Source organism: Oryza brachyantha, chromosome 2 (assembly GCF_000231095.2).
Source record: "Oryza brachyantha chromosome 2, ObraRS2, whole genome shotgun sequence".
NCBI lineage: Eukaryota > Viridiplantae > Streptophyta > Magnoliopsida > Poales > Poaceae > Oryza > Oryza brachyantha.
The window spans coordinates 9,177,217-9,197,129 of record NC_023164.2 but is presented as its reverse complement, the minus strand read 5'-3'; the positions used below and the strand labels follow the sequence as shown (position 1 = coordinate 9,197,129).

The following is a 19,913-nucleotide window of genomic DNA, read 5'->3' as shown; positions in this document are numbered from 1 at the left end:
CACTCCTCACCTGAGTCGGAGGCTGGCTGAGCCCTCACTCCATTGGCCACTACTCCGTTCGGGAGTGTGGGACTTGGAGAGCCATGGGGAATGGCGCAGAGGCCAAAGGACGGGCATTGGTGGCTCCGACTTAGCGCCGAGACAAGGATGGGACGGAGATTGGTGGCTCCCTGGTGCGCGCAGCTATTCTGCCGACTTGGCTGAAGCCTGGAGCCCTGGAGGCATAGGAGTGGGGGAGCAACCTTGTCTTGAGGGCATCGGTGGCGGAGGAGTTGATGGTCGAGTCATGGAAGGAATGGCGACAATGAAGGGGCCCGGTGGGCGGTGGTGACTTTGTCTCCAACGGAATTGAGCAAGATTGGGCTCCAGGAGAAACCACCGACGTCCATCCATGGTTGGTATAGTATTGTACCCCCTGGACTTGGACGAGGCGAGATGGCCCGGTACCCTGCGAAGCAAGCGTTGACGTAGTGAAGGCCAACATGATAGTCGATGGTGAGGAAGCAGACCCATGGTGGTGCCAATGATGGTGATTGTGTCGACAACCATGGCGCATCCTCCTCGAACGACGAATGAGATGGTGAAGACGATGAGTCCGCTAGTGGCAAGGAAGACCAAGGGTGGCATCCAAGATCATCCCAAAGGTAGGCATCATACCTTCTCTTATTTTCCTTGTTCGTCTCCTTGCGTCTTGTTTCCAGAATGGGAATAAGAGCAAAAATACTGATAATGTGTTTGAAAATGAGAGAGTACGAGAAAAAAAGGAATGCTGGGGGATTCTCATTTGGTAATATAATTGATATAGACTGATCTGGTGGGAACCATACGAGTGGGATGGTTTGGGAACTGTTGCACTCGGTGTTGAGGGACACAGAGAAGAGGGAGAAATCACGTGATCAATTCTTCTTTGGGAGAAACACGTGCTCTTCCTCTAACTGCTCCTTTCTCCATGGTTGGATGAGATCATCCAATATTTTTTTAAACATTTTTTAGCCTTTTACGTGCCTGCTATGCATTTGATTTATTTTATTTCTAATATTCCGATTTATTCCGATTCATCCAATATTTTTCCTTTTATATCCTGATTTATTTCTTTTTTGCCGTTTATATGCAATACAAATCTACAATTCATAAAGTGAGAACGTAATTTATCTTTAATTTTTAAAAATAAATCTAATTAAAAATACAATTAACAACAAAAAAGGAATTGCAATAGTGTTAGGATTCCGTTTCTACTTTTTTAAAAAAGAAAGCACATGTTTCGCCTAAATATGACATGAAATTCACATTCAGTTCGGGTTTCAGTCCCAAATCCAACACCATCACCACCCCTCGCCTCCATTCACTGTGATAAGAATTAAAAAAATGAGATTAGAAGGTTCTTATTAGTCGTCACCATGCCCTATTTAAAATTAAATATTTGCATCAAATAAGAAAAATCAAAGGGAGTAGGACTTAGAGGACTTGGTTGAATGTCATAACTAGGTTTAGCGTTTCTCTATCTCATTTCGTTGTTGAAAAGGCCCATTTTATTTAATTTGTTTATGGTGTTGACCCATAATTTACTATTCTTTTCTGATTCTTTCTAAATTAATTGTCTTTTTCTGACTGAATGTGTAATTTTTCAAAGCTTATTTTCAAATTTTATTTTAATTTACATAATTAAAATTAACTTGACCCAATGCAACACATGAACATTTTTAAGTAATTTAAAAACATTTGTCAAAAAATATCATATGTTCCATATGGTAAGTAAAACTTATTATATTTTATGAGCAATACAAAAAATAATTGGTCCATGCAAAATAGTTTAATAATTTATATAAAATAATATTATGCTTGGAACAACCTGCTTTTGCATCTGGTTTAATTAATGAGTTTTAACATCCATGAATGTGCAGTTGAAATATTTCTAGACATTTTGGAGTAAATTATAAATTTTATCAATTCAAATTAAAATTCAATCATAGTTTTACGTAACTGTATTATCAATATTAGTAACAGAATTAGAAAATTCATAAATAAATACTAGATATGAATTGGAATAAGTAGATCATACCACCTCCATTTCATAATATTGGACTTTCTAGTATTCTCAAAATTCATATGAGATCTAATAAATCTAGACATATATACCAATAATATAAATAGATAAATTTGGACATAACCAAAACAACGACCTGAGATATGAAATGAACGGAGTACATGATCCGATCCAAGCTTAAATCAGCTTCAGTTTTCTTTCTTTTTTCTAATTTTATTTTGATTAAGAACTATTTTATGTGGTGAAATTATATCTTATGTTGCTGCCAAAAAATACTTTTATTTGATAATATCCACGAGAGTCGTGATTTTTTTATGGGATATGCATTAATTTTATCGTTCACATATAGACATGTATGCAACATTGCATCACATGCCAAATAAGTGCCTTATCAAATTGATTTTGTTTCTGTCTTGAATCTGATTCATGGAGAATTAGAATCAGAATTACTGAATCCTATAATCAGGAGCCCTACCAAACAAGCTCTTAGCCAAAGATGAAAAATAAACTATATAGAATGTTTACCGATGAATTTTGGACTTTGATCAAGTTAATTATAACATATAAAATAGAGTATGTCAGGAAATATCTTCTTCATGTCCTAGGCGTTTAGTTCCTAAAATTTTTCCAAAAACATCGCATCGAATCTTTGAACACTTAAATAGAGCATTAAACATAGATAAAAATAAAAACTAATTGCACAATTATGGAGAAAATTGTGAGACGAATTTTTTGAGCCTAATTAGTCTATGATTAGCTATAACCGCTACAGTAACCCACATGTGCTAATGACGAATTAATTAAGCTCAAAAGATTCATCTCACGGTTTTCAGACGAGCTGTGAAATTAGTTTTTTCATTCATATCAAAAATCATTTTCAACATTCAATCAAATTCGACGTGACCTTTTTACCAAAACTTTTTTACAACTAAACAAGGCCCTAGTCTCACCTTCCCATTTATCTCGGCCTGTAGTAGTAGATCCAGCGCATCAGATTTGTCAAACAGGTGGGCCGAAATTGGTTTTTCTTCCACTGAAAATTTTGGGCCTTAGTGCATCTTCAACAAGAGGCTAATATGAGTCCCAAAAATTAAATTTTGACATTAGAGACTAAAAACACACTCCAACGGATGCCCAAAAGGACTCCTAAACTATTAGCATCCCAAGCACATGTACGTTTTGAGCTAAATTTTGACTTTCTACTGGGGTTCACAATACAACAATTCGTCATTCTTGGGAACGATACCGGCTAGCTGCTGCCGCCATCTCCCTCCCTGTCAGCTTCACGGCTGGTCGATAGATTTTACTAGTTGATGTACCTAAATAGAGGTTCTATGATGTAGCTCAGCGTGGATTGTAATATGAAAATATATTGACGTAGCATACTGAAGTATTGTAACAAATATGTACTAGCTTATAAAGTTTTTGTGCACACAAGCAGAATGATTCTATCCAGTATTTTACTTAAGACAAAAGATTAACGTGGCCCATTTTAAAATTTTTGGGAACCAATTATAGGGCCACTGTTGGTGTTGGAGATGAGGATGTTTTTTAACCCCAAAATTTATTGGCTAGCTCCTAATCCAGGATTTTTAGGAGCTAATTTTTAGCCTCCCGTTGGAGATGCTCTAAAGGAAGAGGCTATTTGGATCTAGGAAATTTTTTATAGTCCTTGTCACATCGAATGTTTGAACGTTAATAAGAAGTATTAAATAGACTGATAACAAAACTAATTGCATAAATAAAGATTATTTCATTAGACAAATTTTTAAACCTAATTAATTTATGGTTAGCAAATGTTTACTGTAACATCATATTCGCTAATCATGGACTAATTAGACGCAATAGATTCGTCTCGTGAAAATAGTCCAAAGGACGGGTGAGTTTTATTAGTATCCAAACATTCGATATGATACGTACAAAAAAATTGGAGGGATCCAAACAGGGTATTTAATTTTGTGCCGCTATTAAAAATAGACGATAACAGATTTTAGACTTACTGCCTATGACACATGGGCCCTCATATGTCTATGACATATAGGTATAGGGACTAATCTATTAGGTCATCCTCAATGTAAGTTTCATGGACACGATTACCTAGAGTGACATTTTATTTAAAAAGTTTGATCTATTGTTGTTTATTAGATTATATGTAAGATATAAACTGTCTAGGTAACTGTGCATAGAAAGTTTTATCTACATGAAACTTATTTCATCTCTCTTTATTAACATTGTATTATATCATCAAAAATATCTACATGACACTCTATTTATTTTCCATAAAACTTCAACTGAGACTAGTCTTATGATCAAATAAAAGAGTGGCAAAAAAATTAATAATTCCGATCCAAACAGCCCGAGGAACCTCATTATTGGAGGAAAGGGGTAGAATTGTAAAATCATCTCCTTTCTTCTTTCTCCGGCTTCTCTCTCTACTCTGGCTCGCTAGTGTCGTCTCGTCAATCAAAGCCGCCACCAACTACTCCATCCCGAATTACTCCACCGGGAGGAGAAGCTCAGCTACCGAGCCGCGGAATCCATGGCTGCGGCTGGCCCTCGCTGGCGGGCGCTCGCCCCCCTCGTCGTTCTCGCCTTCCTGCTGGTGGCGGCCGAGGCATGGACGGGGGAGATCCGCGGCCACGTCGTCTGCGACGTCTGCGGGGACGCCGCCATCGGCCCGGAGGACCACGTCCTCGAAGGTGGGGCCTCCTATCTCGACAGCCTTGCGTTCTTCGTAGGGTTGTAGCTCGGTGATTGGGGTCGATTTCGTGCGTGCGGTTCGCCGCGTTGTCTGCTGGCTGCTCCGGTTACCCTGTTCTGGATCTTGCGTGGGTCGTGATTGGCCTTCTAGTGGAGGAATTCGAGACGTTAGGTAGATCTGGAGATTGCGTTTTGTTTGGATAGGAGGTTCGTTGGTGGCGAGCTCATTTGCTTACTGCCGTCGTAACGAATTCGCGATTTTACTATGCACTGGTAGAAAGAACTGTAATGTGTATTCCCGGTATGAGAAGAATAGATTTGGTATGGATTTGGTAGCTGATCATGTGAAATATGGAGAATTTGTCCCTTTTATTTTGTCTTGACATGAAATTCATTGTTTGCAATATTGGCCCAATTCAACAATTTGTGTTCCCAATTTGTTGACACATGGTCAGATCACAGTTTCGAAAATCATCATACACATGTCCGTTCATTTCATTTAATTATTTGCACAATAACTCGTTTAACAATTTTGCCAAATGTAAGTGGCAAATTATTAAATATCTCATTAACGAGTGAAGAGTACGGAAAAAAGAGACAAAGTGCCCATAACAGGAGAATATGAAGTTCTAAACTGAATGCAAGTACACTTTACCCTGTGAAGCATTGTCCTGCTCTGTTAAATTAGGAAAAGTTTATCAATATTGGCAGATGCACCCAGGCATTTTGCATATAGATAGTTGATTGGGGGAAGCAAAAATAGGGTTGTCAATATCTTTTTCCTCTTACATGTTCTTTTTGAGGTGATCAAATAAGGTGGTGGGGTGTGTGTGTGTGTGTGGGGGGGGGGGGGGGGGGGGATGTTGTCCTACTTGACCTTGCAGGGACTTGATTTTGTGGGCAATCATATGTTCAAGGGGTTTATCCTGTAAAATTGTTTGAGTTCGTTTTTTTGTGAACTATTCTATTCTCTTCTTTGACTTTTGTGCCCCATTTAATTTGCACATAGATAGTTTTTGTTGTCTGAGCTAATCAATGTAGCGAAATATTGAGTATTGCTCATGATGATGCTTGTGTGACCACTTTGACCTCTCTTTCTGATTTTTTTGTATATCCCACTTATTTTCCAACTGAAAGAGTTGGATTATGTAGTGATCTCCTACTCATATTCCAATCAATTGAATACTAACTGCAATGTACCCCCACAATGTCTACTACTCTCTGGTGCCTTTTGGATCTTGCCCAGTAGCAATTGCTAGTTTCCAGCAACCTGTTTGCCTAATTTAATGGAACTAGATTATACCGAATGCTAACTACAAAAATTTAATTGAAGCCATAGATCCTTCATGTGGATATTCTTAGCGGCCTACAGCCCAGTAGCTTCCAGATCAGGCAGGTGTTTGTTCTGCTCTTTGTCTGACCTAGCCTTTTCTTTAAACCCAATCACTGTCAAGTAGCCAGTTTATACCTCTTGCCTACAAATATATTGTTACCCTTGGTGCTAGGAGTTGGCATGGCTGTAGTCTGCCCTTAGTGCCTAACCATTGATAAAGCAGGCTAAGTGGGAAAACCAGGTGCGCTGTCTCTGGGGTTTGCACCAAGCACCTTCCTACCACCTTGAAAGACTTTGTGACTGACATGGGGTACACTGCTTGCCTATCGTCAACTCTCAAAACTCTCTTTTGATGTTATATTTTGAACATGTCGTGTTATCCCATTTGTTTATTATTTTCAAGATGCATAAAGGTAGTTATGCTAGTAATTTCCACTAAGGTTACCTGATTGTTAGCTGATTTATTCATCTATGTTTTATATTGTTCATTGGAAAAAAAGGAACTCTCAGCCGTGTTGAGATGCCAATAGATATCCAATTGACCATTTATGTTACTGTCCTTGTGGGTTGCTTAAACATGATTAGGTCTGGCATAACCATTGGTAGCAATGAGAAAAACAGACGTACACAAACGACATGCCAAAAAGGGCCTGGCATGATGTATGTTCCATTCCATGCTTTAGCAGTTTAGCATTGATTATACAGAATCGCTGTGATGGATTTTCAATGTTCGCTCATTTATTCTTCAATAAAAGAAGGGTTACCAGTTTGTTTATACTCATATGTTGCAGTTTTCATTGCACAATGGAAGCTTATACCTTAATCTATTTTTAATGTGTACATTTCACATAGCTGGAAAAAACTATACGTTTAAGTGACTGTTTTGGCAAAACAAACTTCCATTTGCACCAGAAACCTACACTTTATGCACTGCCAACATCTTCAGCAGGCCTAACAGAGACTGACTACTTGGTCTCAGGATCTCTTCCTGTTCCTAACTGTGGTTTTGCATTTTTTTTTCCCCAAACGTACAGCAGTTTTCAGTAATTTATTCACTTGTTCAATAGTAAAGTCCCTAAATGAGTTTTTTTTTGTGTACGTGTGTGTGTGTGGTCCTATTGTTCGGTACTTCCATTTTTTTCATATTTTGTTTTTTTTCCTCATTTTGCATTTTTCACTCGTGTTCAACACCGTAACAAAGTTGCTACAAGCTAATCTTACTCTCCCATTCCTGATGCATGTCTTGTACATTGTGTAGGCGCCGAGGTCGCTGTTCTCTGCATCACAAAATCTGGTGAAGTTATCAACTACCAGGCCTTCACAAACTCCAAGGGTGCCTACACTGTTGCGGAGACGATGCCAGAGAGTGACCGTTGGGAATCATGTTTGGCAAGGCCCATCAGCAGCTTCCACCAGCACTGCACCAGGAGGGGTGATACACACTCTGGGGTTAAGTTCACATACAGTAAACCTTCAGGGAACTCTCATATCGTCAAGACGTTCCTCTACAAGCCTGCCAATGCTCCTCTGTACTGTAGCTAAACATGTAAGATTTTCCTTTATTTGGAGTCCAAAAAAGAAAGAAAAAGAAGAAAGAAAGAAATATACAGAATGGATATTACTTCCTGCCTAGAACTGGTATAAGCAAACCGGGTATAAGTGTAATGTAAGTATATGACTAGCTGGGGTGGGGTGCTTGTAATGCTCATCTGAAGCTCTTCCCGAGCATCAGTAATTGGAAGAGAAGGGGTTTTTGCATGTTTGTAACTGTGAATCTACATATACGTTTATACTTTATATATAATCTTGAACCATATTTTGTCAGTTCAAAAGGAACCATATTCCTTGGTTATTTGATATAGGAAATTATTGCTTATTATGTGATTGGCATTCAATGGATCCTATGAAAAATCACGTTTTTTGCGTCGTGTCTACTGCGGTACTCAGAATTCTCAAGGGCTTGCTGTTATTAGCACCCAAACACACACCGAACAATTTTGGCAATACCTTGAGTTTCTTTATTTTGGTTAAATCAAATGTCCTAAATATTACCACGGTTTTGATAATTATCGGGTTTTGACATTGCCAATATTTCAGTTTCCTAATAAAATTAATTTTTTGGATGCATTTTTCCCTTCTTTATGGATGGGGCATCACCAACAGCCAACGCATGCTAGGCTGCTAGCTCCATTTCACGGCCCAACGAGAGGCCCATTCGTGAGGCCGCACATATAAACCCTTCCCTCCTCCCACCTCGCTTCCTCTCGTCATCCCGCACGCCAAGGAAAGCCACAGCCGCCGCCACACGCAGGCGAGTGAGATGGTAAGATCCTGAGCCCTCCCTCCCACTCACTCCTTGATCGCTAGTGCATGTGTTTTGTGTATGTTGATAGATTCGTGGCGCTGTCGATCCATCCACCATGTCTCTGTATTATGATTATCCTTATGTTGATTATGATTATCCATATGCTCTGTTCATTCCTTTTCAGAGACTCAATTTGTGTCATCTGTGATAAGATATCATATCTGTGTTTTTTTCTCTCTCTATCATGTATTGGTGTTACCGAGTAGCAGGTAGTAGAAGCATTAGCAATGTGGTACAATCTACCAGCATGTGGTAGCAGACTAAGATGCTAGCTTAGGTGACTCAAATTGCCCAGGGTTGCCACAATTTTTAAGCTAACTTGAATATGAAGCCGCAGTTTAGGTACCATGCGGCAAACTTGCCCCAATTTTTGGTGCTGTTGACATGTGGGACCAATGAGATGGAGAAGAAAACCTGCCATAAGTGCGCCTACTAACCAAATAGATGGTTAACTTGGTCAACCTTGCCTAACACGAGATGCGGCAAGGCAAATTATGGCCATGACCCAAACAGCCTTAGATAGCAAGCTCAGTCTTCTAGTAGGCATATTGTATCCTTTACATATTGACATTATCTTGTGACTGTTTTGATCAAATACATGGAAGGGTTTATTATCACTCTGAATTTTTTTAAGTGAACTTCAAAGTAGTGATGAAAAAAAAAAGCTTGTTTGCATGTTTTGTGGCTTTCCACTGTTTATTATTGATGTGTTCAACTATTTACATTTCTCCAGGGTGCATTTGTCAAGCTCCAGAAGACCCATGCGTACCACAAGCGTTTCCAGGTGAAGTTCAAGAGACGGAGACGTATGTGAATTTGAATGAAGTCATTGGCTTAGTCCCCCTTGTCTACTTTTGTTGTACGGTGCTAACTTGATGGACTTCTTTTCTGTTTTTGTGTTTTCAGAGGGCAAGACTGATTACAGGGCCAGGGTCAGGCTAACTAACCAGGATAAAAACAAGTATAACACACCTAAGTACCGGTTTGTTGTGCGATTTGTATCCTTGACATTTTCATTCTCATTCTATATTGGTGTTGCGATAATAATCTCTATGCTTGTTATAATACCATAATTTTGACTAGCACAGGCATATTGTATCCCTTAACAATATTATTTAGACCAACAAGGATATTACTTGCCAAATAGCATATGCTACCATTGCTGGTGACATTGTGATGGCAGCTGCCTATTCCCATGAGCTGCCTCGGTATGGTCTAGAAGTTGGTCTCACCAACTATGCTGCAGGTAGATTTCATCATCTTTGAATGTGCAGAATGCTGCTGTTATCTTGATGCATGCATGTGATATAATTATATAATTAAACTGTTTTAATGTGTCATATAGCCTACTGCACTGGTCTGCTTTTGGCTCGCCGTGTGCTCAAGCTCCGTGATCTGGACCAGGAATACGAGGGCAATGTTGAGGTGTGATTCATTTCATTTGTTCAGCTTAATATTCTATGATGCTGTTTTGACGTGTACATTTTTTATTCCTGTGCTTAGGCCGCTGGTGAGGACTACTCTGTTGAGCCATCTGATGAAAGGAGGCCTTTTCATGCTCTCTTGGATGTTGGTCTTGTTAGGACCACAACTGGCAACCGTGTATTTGGTGCGCTCAAGGTATATGTTGCTTTATGTGATGATACATACTTCTGACATTGATTCTGGATGATTGTTCGTAGGTGATCTGCTTTTGACCCTTTAAACTTGAGCTATCGGTTTAACTCTTAATGTTCTCATTTGTTCCATTAATTAAATGCTTGAAAAAGCAAAGATACCTGTTTGTATCTTGTCATTTATGTTTTTCCATGAATGTGTATCTCCTACATTATCTTTTTATGATGCACATGTATTTTATTGTCTTCTGCAGGGAGCTTTGGATGGTGGCCTCGACATTCCCCATGGTGAGAAGAGGTTTGCTGGTTTCAAGAAGGATGAGAAACAACTGGATGCTGAGATTCACCGCAAGTATATCTATGGAGGCCACGTGGCAGACTACATGAGGGTGAGTTCGGTTAAGAAATATAGTGCTGTTGAAAGTTTGGATGCTAATTCTGTTTAACATTGTGATCAATATTTATTGTGCTGTGCTTATTCCAGTCTCTAGCTGAGGAGGAACCTGAGAAGTTCCAAGCGCACTTTAGTGACTACATCAAGAGGGGAATTGAGGCTGATGACATGGAAGCACTGTACAAAAAGGTCCATGCTGCCATTCGTGCTAATCCTACCATGGTTAAATCAACTAAGGAACCTCCAAAGACGCACAAGAGGTACCCCTATAGCTATTCCATGATCATATTCTACATGTCTACTGGCATTGTTGTAGGCACCCCTATCCGCTGCACTAATTTTTCTGTACCTAACGTGCCTCTCTTTGTTGCAGGTACAACCTTAAGAAGCTGACCTACGAGGGGAGGAAGGCCAGCCTCGTTCAGAGGCTGAATGCCCTCAACTCCTCTGCTGGTGCAGACAGCAATGATGAGGATGAGGACAATTAGTGAAGGGTTCAGTTGATAATATAGTGTTATCTTAGTGATCTTACTGGAGGCCGACCCGAATTTTCGACGGGATCAAATTTTTTGGGCTCATTTTGGCATACTTTACATAGCAATCTCTTTCAGTTTTAATATCAAGCTGGTGTTAAGAATCATCTAAATTATATATATGATACTATTTTGACCATTCTTGTTCTTCTGTCCGCGTAGTTCTCTGTGGATTATCAAAGTACCGCGTTATACATTCTGCTAATGCTGTTTTGTTTCAAACCATTTCATCTCATTTCTAAGGTTTGCAGTTGATTTCGTATGAAGCATACCCAGCTATTTCAAAAAAAAAAAAATTATATACCCGTGGTTAATATACTATTTTTGGGTCTTGTAGCTTGTGTCACATTAGACTTGTCGCCATTTATACCGTGCAAGTACTATACAAATTGTACACTTCATTTGTATAAAAACTACATTCACAATTAGGTTTTGAAAATCCATCTTCCGAAAAGCACAATTCAAAGGCTAATTGTTAATGTAACTTTTAATGCAAATGAAGTGTACAATTTGTAAAATACTCCTAGTGACAATTTTGAATATCACCATTCAAAATCCTTAAGAGCAGCTCCATATTTGTTTTTGAATTTTAGAAGAAAACCACATTATAATTCCAAGAAAAGGGACCTAAATTTAGTTGATTGAAAGTAAGGTGCATGTGCAAACTGAGCCTATTTTAGTTGATTAATGTTCTTGCGGTGAACTATATGTCTTAGACTTATGCAAGCGTATACCCGTGCTACGGAAGGCTAGGCCTCTAATTTTGTTTAGATTTGTACCGGAGCACCTCCAAATGATTATGTGCATGGGTACAACTCGTCTGTTGATGTATCCACAAAAAAAAGGGTCCTATTTGGAAACCACGTGAAACGTTGAGAGGGTTTTTCATCTCAAAATTTTTCATCAATTTTTATTTGTTACTTTGATGCCACATATAAATAATATTTTAATCTATGAAACTATAAAGCGAAACTTTGCATATGAGAGATTGAGTTTCATTCATCAAAGTCAAATATCCTTAGATGACGTGAAAACCTCGCTACGAAACCTTGTACTAAGTATGGCCCTAGAACAAGTACAATAGGTGATATAAGCATGATGCTTTAAAAATTGCTACTTTATATTTATGCTTACGTGGAGAAGAGAGAAAAATAAAGTAAAGAAAAGCTGGCTACAGATTTACATCCAACTGTAAATCATAAACTCCAAGGCACATGCATGTATGAGAGATGGGTCATGTATTAATATTTTGCATATGTTTATGTGTAAGTGTAACTATTATCCAAGTTGACTCTATATTATCTCTTAGTAACATGAAAAATTTTTGGAGCTAGTACAGTAGTAAGCTACAATGCTACACACACTATTTCAACAAATATCTGTTCTTTAGGCCCTGTTTATTTCAGCTTAAGATTATTATAATCTAGATTATTGAGTCAGATTACTATAATCTATATTGTTATAATCTGTAGTAGAATAAGCTATGAGTTGCTTCTTTCCTAGATTATTAGAGTCTGGATTATTGGGTTGCAAGTCTAAAGAGGGAGTTGAGTGGCATGGTGGGTAATTTTTCACCCAATAATCTAGAAAAAGCTCAACTAAATGAGCTTATCAGATTATAATAAGTTGGGCTCCAGATTATAATAAGCTACTTCAATAAGTTTTTCAGCTTACTCCCAATAATCTAGATTATAATAATCCCAAGCTGAAAGAAACATGACCTTAATCAGCCAACTCAACTGTGAATACTAATTACTCCCCCGGTCCCAATAAAGCTATTTATCCACGTGCATTACCATTTCAATTAATCACAACCATTTTTCATTGAATTTTCTTACCTACATCTCTTCTCAACCAATCGTAATCTTTCTTCAATTATTTTTACCTTTTTCTTAATCTCCATGCCTAATCCTATAATAGTTACACTTTAGGATGAATGATGTACTTGTCAACAATTAGGCTGGCATAATTGTGGGATGCAATATACTTCGATTTGTGACATGTTTGTTTTTAATCATATGTAAACCTTTTTAAAAATATGTGACTCTAAAGTTTAAAAATAAGTACTTTGAAGTATTTAGAAACATGTGCTAACTCAGAGTTTGGTAATGGAAAAATTTATATTATTATCTAGATTTATACAGATGTTAATAAATCTAGACATATATATTAACAATATAAATTTATCAAGAGATAGATCTAGCTAAAAATTCTTAACTTTAGGACCTAATAGGACCTTGGTGGTCCAACCATCTTTGGTCTTAATTTAGACCACCTTAACACGGATGATGAGGCATGTCTCGTTATTGACGACCATTATAATGCCCTTACTGCACCCATTCTCGTAGGAACCACTGTCCAGGACGATTATATGTTAGATGGAATGTTAGAGCATCCCTAACAGCTCATCTAAATTTGGTCATTCATATGTTTATTTTGGATGATCATCTAAACTAGTTTCATCCTTCAATCTTTATGTACTCCACTAGATCATCCATATATAACATCCTCTATATCTCTTTGGAGGATGGAGAGAGATCATCCAAATATAAAAGTTTTCTCTCTTAATATAGATGATATCTAAAAATAGATGATATGATAGCCGTTCTGTTAGAGCTCAATTTGTAATTTTATCCTCTATTTTTAGAATTTTATTTTTAGAATAAAGATAAGATAGATTAGCTGTTGGGATGCTCTTAGGCCCTGAATTCAACCCATTGCGTAACTACATCATGTCCACTTCTGATGCTCCACTTATTGGAACGAACTGTTGTTGCACTCCTGGTGTCGGTGTTGGACCAATTGCAGCTGCCACCCTTGGTCCTAAACGTGTCTTATTGTCCAGTCACATAACTGGAAGTGCACGTTTTAAGGGAGAATTACTATATTGACCATGTTTTAAAGCCTAATTAAAAAAATTACTGCTCATTTGACCCTCGTTATCAAAAAATGAATCAGTCGTTTGACCCTATTCCATTAATCCTTGTTGACGGTGTTAACATAGCCAAAAATTGTCAGCGATACCCTTACTCATTTAACCCTGCTATACTATGAGAATTTGGATAGGATTTGTTTATTGTAAACATGTGCATAAAATTGAATTGTTTAAAATATATATGATACAGTATGGAGAAATTTGAATCATATTTGATAGATTTTTCACAACTTTGAAGTATATTTTTGATAATTCAAATTTATGCAAAACGTATCAAATATATTTTAAATAATTCAAATGTCTCCATAACATATCACATATATTTCAAACAATTCAATATTGTGCACATAGTTACAAACGAATAAATCCTACCTCAGTTGACATGATAAAGCAATGTCTAGTGAGCAAGGGCATCAGTGTAACTTTTTTTTTGGCTATTTTAACACCATCAACAATGATTAACGGAATAGGGTGAGGCGGCCGGTCCATTTTTGAAAATGAGGGTGAAATGAGGAAACTAAAAATAATAGGATCATTTTGTTAGTTAAGCTTTAAAACAAGGTCAATAGAGCAATTGTCCTTTTTAAGATCAATATGATAATGTTTATTGTAATTTAGTTTTTGCTGTTGCTACGTATGTTCATTTTTTTAGTATATACATAAAAGAAATAAACTAACTGTGAAAACTCCATTCCGATCTTTTTTATTTAGGGTTTTGCTATACAATAGTTCATCGCAAAAAAATTCATCGTGCAACACAGAAGTTTCCATAATTTAATTCAAAACATTGCATTTCCACTCTTGTCCATGTAAATTAGGCCAGTACTGGGTTGTGTCTAATCCGGTACTCCATCTATTTCAAAATATATTTCAAAATATATGATGTATTTTCATTTGATAAAACAAAAGTTTAAGTAAAGATACTCACAAATGTGATAGAAAAATATAATATATAAAAATATTTTCGAATACCGATTAACAATATCAATTTTGGGTTGTAATATTATCCTAATAGACTAATGCTGGATCAAATCTTTTGTCCTTACGAGACAAAATACATTGCATAATTTAAAATAGAGGAAATAATAAGTTGTTATTATATATGTTTTAACTGTAGGGATTAAGGGTGAGAAAATAAGTATAATATCCCTTAATATACGAGGAGTTGAGATTGGAGAGTATGTGAGATAAAATGAGTAATTTTGAATGAAAAGTAATTAATGTGACAATAAGTACCGTGAAAGTTATATTTGTTGCCTCATGCATAAATATATTTTTAATGTTATACTCCCTACTTCCCTAAATATTTGACGTCGTTGACTTTTTTATACATGTTTGACCGTTCATCTTATTCAAAAAATTTATATAATTATTAATTATTTTTATATTATTTCATTTATTGTTAAATATATACTTTTATGCATATATATAGTTTTACATATTTGACAAAAAAATTGAATAAGACAAATAGTCCAACGCTTATAAAAAAATCAACGACACCAAATAAAAGTAATAGTAATTAAAATCATTATTATACTATTAAATATCGAAATAATCTCTCGCACAGCCTCTTTGGGACTGGCCTTCGTTTTTAGTTGGCAAAAATTTTTGCTAAAGGGGTCACATCGAACGTTTGACCGAATGTCGGAAGGGGTTTTCGGATACGAATGAAAAAACGAATTTCACGACTAGCCTAGAAACCGCGAGACGATTTTTTTAGCCTAATTAATCCGTCATTAGCACATGTTGGTTCTGTAGCACTTATGATTAATCATAGACTAATTACCCTCAAAAGATTCGTCTCAAGATTTCTTCCGTAACTGTGCTATTAGTTTTTTGGTTCATCTATGTTTAATGCTTTATTTAGGTATCCAAAGATTCGATGTGATGTTTTTGAAAATTTTTTTGGAACTAAGGGGCTGTTTAGTTCCAAAAATTTTTACTCAAAAACATTACATCAAATCTTTGGACACCTAAATAGAGTATTAAACATAGATAAAATGAAAAATTAATTACACGGTTACGTGAGAAATCGTGAGACGAACTTTTTGAGCCTAATTAGTACGTAATTAGCCATAAGTGCTACAGTACCCTACATACGCTAATGATGGTCTAATTAGGCTCAAAAGATTCGTCTCGCGGTTTTCACGTCAGCCGTAAAATTCGTTTTCTTATTTATGTGTGAAAATTTTTTCCGACGTCCGGTCAAACGTCCAATACGACATACAACAAATTTTCATTTCACCAGCTAAACACCCCCTAAACAACACCTCAGTCAGCGTGTCTCACCGTTCAACGCGTCCCGCCCATCATAAGTGCAGGTGAAAGTGAAGCGACGCGACGATTTCATCGTGCCCGATGCGATGCCCACTCCGCGCTTTTAAACGCTTCGCTATCCTCGCCCCGTTGCCGTACGAGAGAAGACAGTACAGTCTAGAGAAGCCGGCCTCCCCTCCCCTCCCCTCATCCCTCGACCACCAATGGCGCCGCCGCCGGCCCCGCCCCCGCCGCAGCCGGAATGGGCTGAGCTACCGGTGGACGCGATCCTGGCTGTGTTCGAGCGGCTGGGTGCGGCAGAGGTGCTGATGGGCGCCGGGGTCGTGTGCCGCACCTGGCTCCGCGTGGCCACCCGCGAGCCGCGGCTCTGGCGCCGGGTGGACCTCACCGGCAGCTTCGACCCCACCGTCGACATGGAGGCCATGGCCCGCGCGGCCGTCGACCGCGCCGACGGACGCCTCGAGCACTTCGCCGCCGACAGCTTCGTCACCGACGCGCTCCTCTCCTACATCGCCAAGAGGTTGCAATCTTCCGTTTACTATTACTACTACTACTACTACTATTATTATTATTATTATTATTATTATTATTATTATTATTATTATTATTATTATTATTATTATTATTATTATTATTATTTTGTCTCTAAACTCTGGAGGTTTTGAATCTGGACGATATTTGCCGGCGTAGTTTCCAGGTGTGAAAATTTGGTGGGTTTAGGGTTTACTTTAGGGTGTTACTAGGTCGCTCTGATCGTGTTTTTCTTATTCCCGCCACTATATGATGATTTAAGTAGAGCGGAGGACGTGATGCGAGTTCTTATTTCATATGATGAGAAGCTTGACCTCTGCATCGTGAGGGGTCAGGTGTGCACATACAACACCGTTACAAAATCGCAAGAAAATTGCTCATGTGCCACAACGATACAAAGTGGATTAGGGGGTACATTTGTTGTGCGTTGGACATACTATGATCAGGAGGTATGATGCTGGGTTGATTTGTTTTCATGTTTTGTGTAATCAGTCCATTTTCTTAATTTGGGTCTTGTGTTGCAATTCATTCTCTGGTCAACGGCCTTGTCTTCCACTCCCTTGCACTACATTTACCAGCTAGGGCTTTTTTTCACTAGTACTGGACTGAACTGGGACATTATACCGCTATCAAATTTATTCCAGGCACGAAAAATAAGATTATTTGTTGTTGTGTGATCATCTAATGTTAAGAATAAAAGATTTTTATGGTTTTATGCAAATCATCCAATGCCTCGATGCTAATGCTTTAAGCATTTGATAGTTAACTTCTAAATCTTTTGGTTATTTGTTTTTCTTTGGCTGCAATTCTATCATAGCATTTCTACAATCATATTATCAATACTTCAAGTGAACTGTTTTGCAATGTGTGAAGTATTTTACATATTATACACCTCTGGTCTCTATATTGTCTCGGTCAAACAAACTCAAATATAAGTGACAAGAGAATACAATCAATTGGATATGGTGATTCTCTTTCTTAAATTCTTAGTAAAGATTACATAATCTGGACTTATTGAGTCTTTTAGTGGTATGGAATCAGGAAATTGCACAAATGCAGACTCCAGTTTCACAAAATCTATCACTAATAATTCCATGCTGTATTTGATATTTCCTAAGAAAATTATTTCTGGAACTCATCACTATAATTCCATGGCTAGCACTAAGGGTAACATCTATAGCGAATATTATTGTGGTCTGAAACTCTAGATTGATCTTGATATTATTTACTCCATTGAACAGAAAATAACCATTCTATGTGTTTTATATTAGAGTCTTCCCTCATGTATCACCCAAAATATTTTGTCCATCCTATGCTAAACATTCCCAATTTTTCTTACCCTTATTTGCCACTCACACCAACTCCAGGTATAGGATGGACATGATTTTTTGAGTGACGTGAGGGAAGCTAACTCAGTGGTATAAGAGGAATTCTCTTCCAGAAATGTGCATTAAGGATCAATTTGAGGTAAAGACTGGATTATGCAATCTAAACTATGTAAGGCTGAAGGAAAAATCTAAACTATACAGCATTAGTATATGCAATTGTATCATTCATTACTAAAGAAATCATCCTTCAGATACAAGATATATACTTGACCTTTTGGGGGTTAGAGGTAATATCATATATGTTATCAAGTCTTTAGCAGGTATTTTGCTTAACATATAGGAATTTTTGGTGTCAAAGTGGTTAGTCTGCATATATTCAGCCAGCTTATTGTACTAGGAGTTTCTCCTGCTTTATTTGTTCAATAAACTAACGCTTTGACTCTGATATTACTAGTCTTTATTTGATCTAACCTGGCATTTACGTTCCCCATAGATAGATGCTGACCGTTTCTTGATTGATAGATGGATTGAGGATATACTTCAGCATTATAGAACTAATGAACATGCTTAAGTTGATGAGTTCAATAAGCAAATTAGCATTATTGATTGCTGCTATTTTTCCTTACTTGACAAGCAGTCACTTCATTCTGTGATTTAATTTCAGAACCACACTTGACAGTCTCTACTTACATCATTTTTATAAGTTGTGCCTTCATTTTCATTAGGTAACTTGCCTATTGGGTATTCTTACTGTCATGTTGATTAATGCCGATTTCTCTAACTTATGTTTTATGAATTGCAGAACTACCTGCATGAAAAGTCTTCGGCTACTTGATTGCATGGAAATCGCGGACAAAGGATTGGTTGCTGTTGGCAAGACATCTCCCTGTCTTGAGGAGCTTGAGCTCACTACCTGTTCCATCGATATTTTGCTGAAGGTTGTTGGCCAGGCATTTCCAAACCTGAAGTGTCTGTGGCTGAACAATCGTTGGTTTGATATTCAGCTTGATGAGTTCAGAGATAACTTCCATGCCCTTGGCATAGCCTGCAGTATGCCCAAGCTACGCCATCTTCAGCTCTTTGCCAATCGACTCCGCAACAATGCACTTGCTGCCATCCTTGACAACTGCCTGCACCTTGAGTCCCTTGACTTGCGTCAGTGCTTCAACGTCTATGTGGACGCAGAGCTGCAAGCAAAGTGTGTAAGGCTGAAGGATGTCAGGTTCCCGAATGACTCAACCAAAGACTATGAGTATGAGACGTATATTGAGACACCCTCACTACATCATAGCTTGGGCATCCCTTTTGGCCACAGGGTGACAAGAGTATGGTCTTATAATGGGTGACTACCATGTGCGTGGGCGGATCGTCCACGATGATTAATTGATCAATGACATCTGCAGGTTCTTCTTATCTAAATATATAAAAATGGTCATCTGGAAGTTCTACGCTTCTTATAGCAGCCAAGCGTCTTCCGAAGTAAGTTAACTCGCTGGGCGCTGTAAGATAGCTTTTGCAGCTTCTGCTTCCAAACTGCAATCGGGCAAGTGACCTCAAATCATATGTAGTAGTGGCAACCTTTTGTTCTTGTTCTGTACTACTGTAGCTCTGTGGTAAGTTTGTTGGTATGCGTACGACTTTGATGATATGTTCTGTCGACTGGACTAATTATGCGAACTAGCCCTCGCGTGCGAGTGAGACGCGCGAACGGGTCTCCAGTCCACGTGTGTGCTGCTTTGGGGGTTCAATCGCGTGTTTTCTGTCCCTTTTCTGGCGCTCAGCTATGCACTTCCAACCTCCCGGGCCTTGTGCGCGTAATGTTCAAGCGATACTAGCCTGATTTGCAATGCGGAAACT

The 19,913-nt window shown here is 38.0% G+C and overlaps 3 protein-coding genes across 3 annotated transcripts; all 3 read left to right on the top strand.

Annotated features, from left to right (window-relative positions):
• The first annotated feature begins 4,483 nt into the window (after positions 1-4,483).
• Positions 4,484-7,901, top strand: LOC102704397. The gene is made up of 2 exons (XM_006648514.3): positions 4,484-4,743; positions 7,336-7,901. The coding sequence occupies exons 1-2, from the start codon at positions 4,584-4,586 to the stop codon at positions 7,617-7,619; spliced, it is 444 nt and encodes a 147-aa protein (XP_006648577.1). The 5' UTR covers positions 4,484-4,583; the 3' UTR covers positions 7,620-7,901.
• Positions 7,902-8,321: 420 nt separating this feature from the next.
• LOC102718710 (60S ribosomal protein L5-1-like) lies at positions 8,322-11,181 on the top strand. Its single transcript, XM_006647158.2, has 9 exons — positions 8,322-8,400; positions 9,176-9,248; positions 9,349-9,440; positions 9,562-9,688; positions 9,788-9,867; positions 9,946-10,062; positions 10,313-10,447; positions 10,543-10,712; positions 10,826-11,181. The coding sequence occupies exons 1-9, from the start codon at positions 8,398-8,400 to the stop codon at positions 10,938-10,940; spliced, it is 912 nt and encodes a 303-aa protein (XP_006647221.1). The 5' UTR covers positions 8,322-8,397; the 3' UTR covers positions 10,941-11,181.
• Positions 11,182-16,347: 5,166 nt separating this feature from the next.
• LOC102704123 (putative F-box/LRR-repeat protein 23) lies at positions 16,348-19,913 on the top strand. Its single transcript, XM_040521137.1, has 2 exons — positions 16,348-16,717; positions 18,859-19,913. Exons 1-2 carry the CDS (start codon positions 16,401-16,403, stop codon positions 19,400-19,402), a joined length of 861 nt encoding a protein of 286 aa, XP_040377071.1. The 5' UTR covers positions 16,348-16,400; the 3' UTR covers positions 19,403-19,913.